At 40.4% G+C, this 13,361-nt stretch overlaps 1 protein-coding gene across 1 annotated transcript in view; it reads right to left on the minus strand.

The window, feature by feature from the left end:
- VWA3B (von Willebrand factor A domain containing 3B) overlaps positions 1-13,361 on the minus strand; it is a 68,894-nt gene that overhangs the window by 43,408 nt on the left and 12,125 nt on the right. The window contains exons 7-9 of the mRNA XM_064646251.1: positions 9,378-9,547; positions 7,369-7,493; positions 896-1,012 (exon numbers count right to left, since the gene is read on the minus strand). Coding sequence (XP_064502321.1) covers positions 896-1,012; positions 7,369-7,493; positions 9,378-9,547 — 412 coding nt within the window. The remainder of the gene's footprint in view (positions 1-895; positions 1,013-7,368; positions 7,494-9,377; positions 9,548-13,361) is intronic.

Genomic DNA, 13,361 nt, shown 5'->3' on the forward strand with positions numbered 1-13,361 from the left:
AAGTATTTTAAAACCAGGGTGAAGATTATAGGCACTGACAATCATGGCTATGATCCTGAAAATCCATCCCCTTGATTGCAGTGCAATGCTGAAGCTGCCTAGACTCTACAGATTCCTAGGTTTTCAGTATTTAAGTCTTCTCAGTGTGATCATTCTGCTCCAGAGCATGCCCAGAGAATCTCCCTCTTAGAAGGGCTGAGTAGCACCTCACCATCCCCTATTCAAGCCTTCCAGAACTTCAGAAACCAGCTATGCTTCTGTCTCCAACGGTGTTCAATCCACAATCAATATGCACAGAACAACAAATGGATCAAGTTCTAGGCTAAACACACTGGTGGGAACTATTAGTTTAATGAAAAATGTGGGTATTCCTCCAAGTTTCTTAAGACAAGATTTGTCAGAGCGCTCATCCAGAATTGTTTTCAGTCTTCTGCCTTTGATTACATTTCAAACGCACACTTTTCTCTTTTTAGAGGAATGAACTGGGCCATCCCAAGATGACCATGATGGGAGAGGGATGAGGAACTTCCCCAGCACTGTGTGGAATAAAATTAAATAATTACTGGCCCAGGCAGAAAGGGAGAGACCACAAAAACCAAAAAGAATTTTCATGTCTTAAAATGCAGAAAACTTGTAAACCTAGTGACTAGTGAACTAAAAATGTTGTGTTTCACCTCAACCTGCTAAAGTTCGGCAAGTTTAAGCCATAATAAACGGAGATTTGTATTGGAAAGTTTCAGGTAACCCTAAATTTAGATAACAAGTATAGATGTTACCTGTATATAGACATTTCTGAGAAAACCATCCCCAAATTGATGAGTAATGAAAACTGTTCACAAATAAAATACTGATCATGAATATAACAGTAAGTCTCTGAAAGAAACATAAATTATACCATCTTGAGAAGTAGGCTGGTCAGATTCTGATAAAATTTTCTGAACTTGTCTCACTGTATTCCTGGCTTCCTCCAACTCCTTCCAGATCAAAAAGACATCTTCACGGACACCAGCTACTGCAAAAGAAATCCTAAATAGAACTTGACATTTTGATAACATTTCCATAATTTATAACTCCTCAATTATTACAAAGTCATTGGTATATCCAGATGTTGCCATATAACTTTGTTTTCTTGAGGTCCCATTGCAGTGACAAGTGCTGTTTTCTGATAGACTTCAAAACCCCAATTTTGAAAGTTTAAAGAGAAGACATTTTCAACTCTTTCAGTTTCCTTAAAGTACATAAACAATTTTATTTAAAATTAAATCTTCATTCCTGAAGACTGTGATGAAATTTTGCTAAAGATTTTCATCCCAACAATTCTCAACAGTCATAAATAAATGTTAAAAGAAAAAAATTGCTTTACTATCAGGCTATATTGTCAAAAAAAAAACCAACCCAAAAAAAAGGAAAGATGCAAAGCTAGAGCTAAGGTTTTCTTAATCTCAACAGACATGTTTTTCTTTATTAAAATAATTAAAATATGTATTTATTCCATAGAGTACAATTACTAGAATTGAGTCACATTGTATATCTAAGCAGAATGTTCACTACTAAAAATGTGTTAAATTGGGTTAGTCTCAGAGATTAAATTGCAATAGGACAATGCAGAGAAACCGTGTGTACTGTTACAGCAAAAATTTGAAAGAAACTGAATCATCAGCTAACCTAACCACAAACGCAGGCTACAACCTGTTGCAGATCACAACCTATTAATGAATTGCACATAAGGATGCAGAACAAGGCAAGCTATATCTTATCATCTAGTGGTTCAGTTAATATACAGTGGTGGTTCGCTCTAGGAAAGATAAGACACGCAAACTTGCCTACTAAAGTAAGTTATCAGTAAACAAACAAACCTGATCATTTTGTTCTTTGATAAACTTCCCTGAAATAATACTAATACGAAAGTTACACAAAATAAGAACTCAATTTTAATTGTGAAATGCTCTCAGTTTCCAAGAAATATTTTGAAATGTGTTATTGTACACTGCCACCTCCTGGGACCTTCCTGCATTTCAAAAACATCTGCCGCAGCCATTAGGACAAAGATCAACATTTCCTAAATCACAAAAAGCTTTAGTGAGGCAGATCATTCCACAACATAAAACACAAAAGGGAGAAAAAACCTCCGTCTGTAATCATTCCCTTTTAAGCTTAAGAAAAGCATTCTTTTCAAACACTTTAGAAAGAAGTCGACTTTTCTTTTAGAAACAATCTCTCACCAGAAATACAAAATCTGAGCATCAGCAAAATTCAAGGACAAACAGATCTAGAGATTTTCGGATGAGTACTCAGCCACTGAATGTGTAAACATATACCTTTGTCACAGTTAAAACCACAAAACACATGCATTCACACCACACATGCACATATTTCCAAGTTTAAGGCTGTTAAGAATGCAATTCCAGTGGCACTGCCTCCAACTAAATCTGAGTATCTGCCAGATATGAGCTGTCAATTAATGTGATCTAAATTCAATTTTATTAACATCTTTAATGTTACATTTGAATATACTGAAAGAAGTATGTATATTTCAACTACCACTAAAACAATGCCAATGATATAACGGTTTTGCTTTGTTTCCCCTTAAATTGATGCTACAGACTTATCAATTTTACAGGATTATTGTTACTGTCCCCTTTAAGACATATGTATTGAATTGCTGTTACACAAGAAGGTATTTTTCCCTTATTTATGCTGCAGCACAGTTAAGTAAAACTGCATGCACTTTGAAAGTAAGTACCTTTGATGACAGTATACAGGACAAATGCGGGTACCAACAACTGCACATTATGAAATTCCAGTTGCTTAGAAAACCTTTTTTCTGGGAACATTTTTTCCTGAATTCATCTGGGAGAGAAGGTTGCAAGCAGTGATATTCACAGCAACTTTCTCTCTCTACATGGGAAGTTCTCCTCCACCACTGCTTTGGCCCCTTTTCCTCTACAGCTAAGGAGAAGTGGAAAAGAAAACCTGTGTCTTTCAAAACTGAGCCTCCCAGATCAAAACATACATACACATGCAGTGCATAGTATCTTCCAGGTGTGTCTCTCAATCTGTGGCCCGTCCCTCAAAGCACATCACTGGTAAATGACCAAGAAAGCATGAACCTCACTTTGGTTTAAATTCCCTGCACTCACACCTCAGATGTGCCATTTTTTGGGGACCACCAACCAAAGAGAGTCACTCCCCTAAATGGTGCAGTTTCCAACCAATCCAGGCCCACGATCTCTTGTACACCTTCAGGCCTTCATGTCCCAGGAAAGACCCTGTCTTAAAAAGATCCCTTTATCCAGAGAGAGAAAGGGCCCTCCTGGTCCCCCTCTGCCAAGAAGCACTATCCCGCTGCCCTGGCTGGCAGTGTAACAGCCACACCCCTGGGGAGCCCCCAGTTCTGATTCAAAAACCACCACACTGCACTGGCAGGAGGGTGGCCACCAGTCATGTATTAGGGAGCCAGCCAAAACGCCCTGCAGCCTGTCCCTGGCCAAGCACAGTCAGTTCTCCTCAGCTCTCCCCACAGCTATTGCAACCCTGCAGAGCACCCCACGCTGGGTAATGTTCCAGGATAAGGAAAGCTCTGAAAAAGAGGAAGAGGATGAGGAAGGATGTGGGGACAGCATGTGGCAAGGGGCAGAAGCATTTTGCTGACACAAGTGAATTGGGAAGCAAGATGGTAGGTCTAAGTGAAAACACAAAACACTTGCACAGGTACACGGAAACTCATAACTGCCCTCATTTCCATTCCCCAGTTATTTAACAGTCAGGCAATCTTAAAAGAAGGAGCTTCTCCACACCTACCTCCCTGCAAACAAACTCATCCTGTTCAACAACTCACTGTTACATATCTGATTTTCATGTTGCTAAGAAAAAAAAGCCCATAGTTCAAAAAAAAAAAAAAAGTCTACAAAACGTACAGTATCTTTGAAACATGTGGCAAATACCAATACAAAAGTAACTTAGGGAAAACAGAAGCATTTCTTACTTTTCTGGTTATAAGACTTAGACCGTGGAAGACAGCAAATCCAAATATAATGGAATAAAATCTATTTCAAAATTAATTTTCTGGCAAGGCAAGGTGGGAAAACTGATTATTTCACAGCCAGTCCCTTCCTCAGCCTCTATGTGGCAGCAGAACATAGCAATATTCCCTCAAGCACTGATTTTTAAAATCCCCACTTAGAGGGGTATGAATGAAGGCACAAAAGAGCACACCTTTTATCTGTGCGCCTGCCAAGTCAAGCAGTACTGAGTCCCATTCTGCCCCCTTCCCACTGGACAAAGGCACAAAGCAAATGAACTTTGAATCCCATGTGGCATCACAGAGCAGCTATCTGCATCACTCTCTACACATTAGCAAAGAGGTTTGCCAGGCCAAGGCTGCTGAGACTAGACAAAGCACGTGCAAGGGAAAAGCAGAGGCAATTATCTTTGCTACAGCTTCTAGGCAAAGTAGCTACTCTTCAGTCATTATCCTGGTTCTCCCAAGGGAGGCTTCGATCTTTCCCACGTTGGTGTACATAAACAGTGCAGAGTTCATTGACTTCAATGCCATACATACAGTGGGATGACGGTCTTAGGCTTCCCATTTTTACACACAACAATCTGAAATTTTCCCTGTGACTATCACGTAAATGTGGAAAATCAGGTACACCTAAGAATACAGCCTTACACGGTTCACAAGGAGGGCAGACACATGTTTGTTTGGATTTATCACATCAGTAAAATACTGATTTCAGTCCATTTGCATTTTCTTTACACATGCAAGCTCATCTATTCCACCACACAGAAACACACTGCACAGAGATTTACTGTTTCCATTTCAGCCACTGAGGACCGTCTATTCATTTCAGGATCTAGTTCAAAACACCATTGCTTTTCAAGATCTGTGTAGCACTTATATCCCTGTTACTCCAAGAAGATGACACAAATGTCCCCCTTTTCAGAAAGAACCTTTTTTCTCCACAGCTTCCACCATTTCTTGCCCTCTGTGTCTTCAAGTTCCAATTTAAATGTCATCTCCTTTCCCTTTACATTTTAACTACATAACAAGACTGCTTAATTCTGCAGCTTTTTGCAGACGAATAAACTGCACAAAGAATGTAGGCAGAAGTGATAACAGGAAAATTAGTGCTGGATGAGGAGATATCATCACATTGGTGAAATTAGGCTTTATGTAAAAGCATTTCTCTGCCTTAAGTAAATCTGAGGCTGCCAGCCTAAGGACCTTTAATTCTTTACTGGCTTACACCTGTTTTGATCTCAAGCACCCACTCAAAATGAGTGTAAAAAAAATTCAAATTTGGCAGTTTCTCACGCTTGCTTTCTAAATGACTGCTCAAGATGCAAAACAGGGGAGAAGGGAGCTCTTATCTAAAGTTTTAAATAGTTCACTTCTCACTTGTTTTGGCTAGGCAAATGAAAAGGAGTGAACATAAAGATATCGTGTATTTGCAAAATGCTGATATGCAGTGAATACCCAGAAAACTATCCAATGTCCTTAAAACAGCTTTTCCAGTCCATAAAACATGATGATGAGTTTCACTTTCCAGCTGTTGCATTTGTGGTGCAAAAAGGAACGTAATGAAAATATTCCTGTGCCTCTCCTTATTTTCCAGAAACACCACATTTGGATGATTAAATCTCTGGTTCATTCTCTATTTATTTCCTTGTATAGTTTATGCCACACATCCAAGAACCAGTTTCAGAGCCCATTAGTGAGTAATCGATGCTTTTATTTTTATTGCCTTATTATCACACCCTTGAAGGAGTTTCTGAAACAACAGACATCAGACACAGACCAGAATAATGTCTTCAATGTGTTTTCTTTTCTGAAAGGACTTTAGATTCTGCATAGGACTGAAACACTGATTGGCTGCCAGTGATGTCACGACTGTGCTTGTAATACCCAGTAAATGCAGAAAGCTAATTGTGTTCCTTTTTAATGTGTAAATTCTACTCCATAATAGCAATAAGACACAACAGACAATGCACTTCAAGGGGATTACTGCCCCTTTGAGTGATTAAAGCTATTCAGCTTTCAGCTTTAGAAACTGGTGAGGAAGTAGTTGCAGTCATACAGGAGCTCTAGGCCTATCTATTGAAACAGGCTGACTGCCCTGGGGAAGAGGGAGCCAGCTCCCCCCATGCACACCCCCAAATGTGGTCCAGCAAGACCACGGCAGACTGCAGGTGATCATTATACTGCTCTGAATTAGTATGAAACAAGAGATCATGTTTTGAAGCAGACTGCTGTTGGTTTCCAAGCCCTGCACGGGTGAGGCTTGAGTGTCCCTTCACAAAGCAAAAAATCAGGTGAACCTCACTCCCTTATTTCTGGCCCCCCACTATGGTTCTTCCTCTTGTAGTGTTATCACAGTCCTAGTGAAGATAACTTGGTACACAAGGAACTAGACTACAACTCAAAAATGGCCAGTTAGTCCAAGACTGGCAAACAACCTTACATGAGCCACTAAATCCACCTTAAGCCACACATTCCCAAGCAGTGAGGAGAGGATAACACTGTTGTATCTTTGGGGCAACATTAATGCCACCAGCATAATGGGGATTTGACCTATTAGAATAAAGAGGTCTGATGACTCCTGATATCTCAAGAAACTTCTTTCTTACCATCCTGCTAAAAAAAGAACATCAGATTTTACACACAAACCTCATTTCATACCACAAACCAGTCTCCTCCTGACCTGGCTGAAACTCCAGTCTAGTCCACTGAACATTCACCCAGAGGAAGCAGCACTGTAACTAGTAAGAAACACATTGAGAGCTTTCTGCCCAGCTCCACCCTGCAGTGAAACTGTTTATTTTGGTTGTTTCCTACCAGGGTTTTTTTCATCTATCCTCCCACAGCCACCACCACTTTGCACTGCCTTCTATATGGCCACTTTACTGTGCTTGTAGCCTTTCTTTATGACAAATTCTTGAGAGGAGCAAGTGAACCTCGTGTTGATTTGATCCCCTTATACAAACTTAGTTTATATTGATGCGGCTGTTGTATCATATGGTCTTCCACACTACTTCTCTTCCTTTCTGCCATTTCTCTATACATTTCCACAAGGTCACTGGCATAAGCACACCAGTACTATTCTTCATCTTCCTAAACAAATGATCTTTTCGCTTTTTTCACTTCTCTCTCATTCTCACGTGCACATCCTCTACTCTCTTCACTTCTCTCTTTTTTTGCTCTCACTTTGTCACCCACAGAATTTCCATTTGACCAGTCCTGTCCTCACCCCACCCATATCTACAGAGGTTTTTTTTATTTTATACTCAGCAAGCGTCCTATATCACATTTCTATTCTAAAATCTCACTGAAAATATCAATATAATCTTGTGTTTTATATTGTCTACCTAGTGGCATTCGCCCTTTCAGTTTTCCAGAGTTCAGGGCAATTAGACCTTTTCCATCCTCTTCATATTTTAATGCAGCTCCAGTAGTTTGTCTATAGTCTTTCTTCTCAGCAAAAGCATGGAATCTGTAATACAAAATGAGTTTCCACCAGTACACAAATCACATAAACACTTTCCTAATTTTAAAGAGATGTATGTCACACATGCAAGAGCATAGTGGTGTACAACTTCAGAATTATTTGCTAATCTATATCTAAACCTTCAACTACAATGAGATAACGAATATTATCAAACTTTTTACATACATTTCTGTACCTTCTGAAGTCTTCTCATGTAGAACATTCTTTCATTTGGGTATTACTTACTCCAAGGCACCCTACTTTTCAATTTCCTGGAAATCTAATTTTAATTAATGCTTTTAACATGCTGAGCAGGCATGTAATTCGAGATGTCTGAGATGACACCATCACCTTTTTATCAGATTATCCTCCCAGTTGAAAGCCTAACAGGAACATTTATTTCATTATCGACATACAAATCAGGATGACAAGCAGACTTCATTTACCCTCACTGTCAAAAGAGAGAAGCTCTCAGAGCAGGAAGAAGATGTGTTTCTAAAACAGAACTACACGAGAAAAAGACTCAAGCCATGAAAAGCCCATGAACTGGGCTGCTTCTATGGGAAAGCTGACTTAAACTTGTAGACAGTTATTGGGCAAATAAATATCTGCCAGCAAGATATTAATTGGCCCAGTAAGTCTGTGCAGCAAAGCTGGACTCATGCAAAAAGAAGACAGTGAGAATCATATCAAACAAAACAATTCCTCTCAGCTCCCCTTTTCACCTCTCTCTTTACCATAGAAGAAACGTTCACTTTCCTTTAATAAAGGAGGTAAAAACTCTGCCAAAAGAAAATGAAGGATAGTGACTGGCAGTGTACCTGGTACCATGGAGGTACCACAGTTCTAAATGACCACAATCATTTTAAATGCACGAGACCAGAGCAAACATAACACTTTTCCACAGTCTTGTTTTTGGCAGACACTCCATCTCTTAAAAGCTATTTTTAAACACAGATGGCTATGAAAGAGCTAAGTAGCTTCCATCTTACCAATTCTCTGCTGTCATTTTGGAGATTTCTGCTGTTGGAGGTCCTCCCACTTTTGCACCAACAACAGTAAAGCAGAAAGAGCTAGCAGCCATTTCACAAGTCTGTAAATTTTTGGTGACTTCTCTTACGCAGACAAACACCTACTGACTCCTACTGCCCTCCTGCTGTTCAGCATGAGTTTAGTATTGTGGGGTTTTGTATTTGTTCATTTGTTTTCTTTATTTTGACATCAGAATCAAGATTTAAGTAATCTTATCCCTTTCTACTGAATGCTGATTTTCACCACATGGCTGATTCCCAGGATAAAGTAGCCAACAAGCCATATGGAATATATCAGTTTCCACCAATCATACCAAATGGATGCTAGAGAGCATGGTACAGAACTGCTTTTCCACACAACCAGGCCAGATGAAGAACATCTCATCAATTTTCTGTTACTCCATGAACCACCCATTTAGGACAGGCATTTCCTTTTCAGTACATGTCTGTATGGCACTTGAGCCAAGAAAACTCTAGATCCTTTTCTGGTGCCTGTGGATACTACTAATGTACAAATAAATACAATAAAAACTTGTTTTAGTTTATGTTATGAACCCTTCCCCTGAACAATTTCCCAGACTTCAAAAGAGGGGCAGACAACAGACAATTTAGGATATAAAGAAGGAATGGCCTTTCTGCAAGCCAGTGAGCACATACATGGAAAAAAGACAGTCTGTTTAAGTAGGGTCTGCATTCTACTCATGTCACTTAAGACTATTTCCCCAATTTCCCCCAGTCACTCACTGAACTGCTTTGTCTCGTTTTCCTCATGGATTATATTTAGATATGTTCTGATGCCATTCCTATCAGCAAAGCACTTTATGAGTACTGAAATCTTTACTGCCCTTCTTTGTCATACCTGCCAGAGGCCAAGCGGCTCAGCTCCTTCAGAAAAATAATAGTTTCTTCTTCCCTAGCATTGAAAGACACAGTGTTGATTGGACAGGGGCCATCAGAAACCTTCTCAAGGAGTAGCTGTTTTGTGTCCACTGGAACATCACCCACAGCAAAGTAATAAACAGCTTCAACCTGTCATTAAACAGAAAGAAAAATGGCAACTGGAAGATATTGTTTTACATAAATGTCTGTCATGTATTCAAGCACTGCCCTGTGCCATGTATTGGTAAGAAAATTTGGTAGAACCGACGCATTACTTGGGCAATAAGATTTTCAGACCTTTGGTTCCTCCTCTCATTTATGCTAATAATTCAAGTGAATTCCATACAAAATTTCCTGAAGTGAGAAGAGAACTTGACCCACAGCCCTCGCGTCTGATTCTGCCCAATGCAACTCTTTCCACAGAAGTTAACTGAAACCAAAGAGAAGTGTAAGGAAGGACAAGGCTCTGTGCCACTTTTATGAAGAAACACGCTTTGTTGGTGCCTTGCCAGGGCTGAAAATCTGTAGGAGTTTTTATACCAGACAAAGTTTTACTGCCTACATGTATTTTGAGACTAGGAAAGACGCATCATTATTTGAAAGCTATGGCTGGTATTTACGGACATTTTGTATTTTTTAAGCTTCCATAGCAGAGGGAGCTTGGCAGGTTTATATGGCCAAATACACTTATATTCTGAAAATGTTATTGCAAGAAGAGAGAGAAGCTGAAGAAACGCCCTTTAGTTATTGCTTGAGTATTATATTATGAGGGATTTTATGTTACCTTCACTTACCCATGCTAACAACCCTCACGGTTTCTTGAATTTTCACCATCATTAAAACCAAATTAAACAAACAGCTAACCCACAATGGTTTTCAAGACAATACATACAGCATATCAACATACCTACTGATAAATATCTAATAAATAGTTGCCTAACTGAAAAAATACACTCAAACATCCTCATGGAGCAGATCATCCTAAAACTATGTCAAGGCACATGAAAAATAAGGAGCTGACTGGTGACAGTGAACATGAGTTCACTAAAGGCAAATCCTGTCTGACAAATTTGGTGACCTTCTACAATGGGATCACTGACCTCATCTACCTGGACTTATGCTAAGCATTTGACACTGTTCTGCAAGACATCTTTGTTTCTAATCTGGAGAGACAGGGATTTGATGGATGGACCACTTGGTGGATAAGGAATTGACTGGATGTCGCACTGATTTATGGTCAACAGCTCGATGTCCATTTGGAGATCAGTGATAAATGGTGTTCCTCAGGGGTTGGTACTGAGACCAGCAACCTTTAACATCTTTGTCAGTGATATGGACAGTGAGATTGAGTTTGTCAATGACACCAGGCTGTGTGGTGTGGTCAACATGCTGGAGGGAAGGGAGGCCATCCACAGAGACCTGGACAGGCTTCAGAGGTGGACCTGTGTGAACCTCATGAAGTTCAACAAGGCCAAGTGCAAGGTCCTGCACCTGGGTCAGGGCAATCCCAAGCACAAGTAGAGGCTGGGTGGAGAATGGATTGAGAGCAGTCCTTGGGTGAAGGTCCTTGGTTGTGTTGGCTGATGAGAAACTCAACATGTGTCAGCAATGTGCACTCACAGCCCAGAAAGCCAACCATGTCCTGGACTGTACGAAAAGCAGTGTGGCCTGCAGGTCCAGGGAGGTGAGTCTCACTCTCTATTCCACTCATACTGGAGTACTGCATCCAGCTCCAGGGTCCCCAACACAAGAAGGACATGGATCTGATGGAGCAAGTTCAGAGGACAGCCATGAAGACGATCAGAGAGCTGGAGCACCTCTCCTATGAAGAGAGGCTGAAAGAGTTGTTCCACCTGGAGAAGAGAAGGCACCTTCCAGTACGTAAAGGGGCCTACATGAAAGCTGGAGAACAACTGTTCATAAGGGCTTGTAGCGATAAGACAAGGGGGAAGGACCTTAAGATAAAGGAGAACAGATTTAGATTAGATATAAGGAAAAAATTCTTTACTCTGAGGGTGGTGAGGCACTGGAACAGGTTTCCCACAGAAACTGTAGATGCCTCATCCCTGCAAGTGTTCAAGGCCAAGGTGGATGGGGCTTTGAGCAACCTGGTCTAGTGAAAGGCATCCCTGTTAATGGCAGGGGGTTGCAACTAGATGATCTTTAAGGTCCCTTCCAAGCCAAACCATTCTGTGATTCTATGATTCTACAAATATGACTAGGAATCCCTGGATGTGCACACAAAAGAGAAGACGACTATTTGAGTTCAGGATGGCACTGAGGAAATGTTTCTGCACTCATACAATTTCATGCAGTAGTAAAGCAAATTCAATATCACTTGCAAGTGTGCTCATACATTTCCTCTACTGCCTTTGATACTGATTTATATTTCAGCTTCCTGAGTCAACAGACTAGCACATGAACATCTTTTGTCCAATTTGTACTCAAAGCCTTCAGGCTGTAGGATCCCTGTACTATCCCACATCATAAGTTTATGAATACAAGCTGACATGGACTCCTGGATTTCAGGCTTCCTCCCTCATCTACCTTTTGGCACAACTACTTAGGCTGCTCCTCAGCACTGGAAGATGTCTCTCCCAAGCAGCAACCCAGTCTTTGGCTAGACCAGGCAAATTAACGAAGTAGCACCTTGCCACCTTGAATTTCTCTTGGATTTTGTAGAGAGGTGAGACACTCCATGGGAGACAGGGCCCATAGTTACAGACTCCATTTGCTTGGGAGCAAGAAAGTCTGTGGTCAACCAGGTGTCCTAGCATCACTGATAATTCTAGATAAATACTAATGGTAAAGAGAAGAATCGTTCTGTTTCATTAAAATTCAAGATTAACAAAAATACTTGTTATCTTAGAAAAAGGTGCACAGAAACAAAAAGAAGGAACTCTTGCAACTCTTGCACCTATCTGTATTCTAGTTCAGTTTTACGAAGTTCCCTCTCTGCCTCCTGCAGCTAAAAGCTATCTGAGCACACACACAAATCTGCCAGATGGGACTCAGTTCTTGGACAATACTACATTTCTATTGCTTTTGCTGAAGAGGCTCCTGGCCCAGAGGAGTGTATGCATATTGCACAACCACTTTTTCCTGTGTTCCTTCAGATTCACATCTTCTCCACCTCTCTCCTAAGACTGCCAATAATTCATAAAGTTGATGTTCAATAAGAATAGAAATTTTCACACTTTCTCACACTGCCTGCCTCTGCAACTTTTCAAAATGCTGACATTTGTTGGGCATAGCCGATGAAGAACCAACTCCTTACAAGAAAATTTAAAAAAATTGCTAACTACAGATTATTCACTCAACTTCAAACTCAGCAATGAAACACCACAAAGGAAATGTTCCTATAGATTAGTGGGGAAAGGTTAAAACCTTTCAATTTAGTCCTTCATATTTTGAAAATTGTAATTTATACATCTAAACAAGTGAATAAACTTTATACAAGAACAGGACGGAGAACAACATGAACAGTTCCTCATAGTCTTGATCTTGGTGGGGAGGCATGTTTTGGATGGGTGATCCACACTTCACGGAGTGGCACTTCTACAGAACCACAAGTTAGACACTGTGGATGCATCTGTGGCATATAGAGCTCAAAGGAGTGCAACCTTACAGAAGAAGACAGCTCATGAGGAAAGGAAATCTAAGGAGTCACCACACATGGGAAGAAAAGGCCAGCTAAAGGAATGACAGGAAGAGCCATGTGTAGAGGGAAAAAAAGAGATATTCTTTTGGAGCAACTTCTTTTGATGAAGCCATTTCTGAGGAATGAGTCATTTATGACACGTTCGGTAAGCAGACAGCTTTTGCCTAGGACTGAGTGGGGTCTCCACCAGCTGCAGTACAGTGACATTTGCACCCAAGTGAACTGACAATTATGAATGATAATCACTTTATTTAGGAGTAAGTGAAGGTTTTTTTATGTTGAGCACCTGCCACAGTTGACTCC

This window comes from Pseudopipra pipra, chromosome 2 (assembly GCF_036250125.1).
Source record: "Pseudopipra pipra isolate bDixPip1 chromosome 2, bDixPip1.hap1, whole genome shotgun sequence".
Lineage (NCBI taxonomy): Eukaryota > Metazoa > Chordata > Aves > Passeriformes > Pipridae > Pseudopipra > Pseudopipra pipra.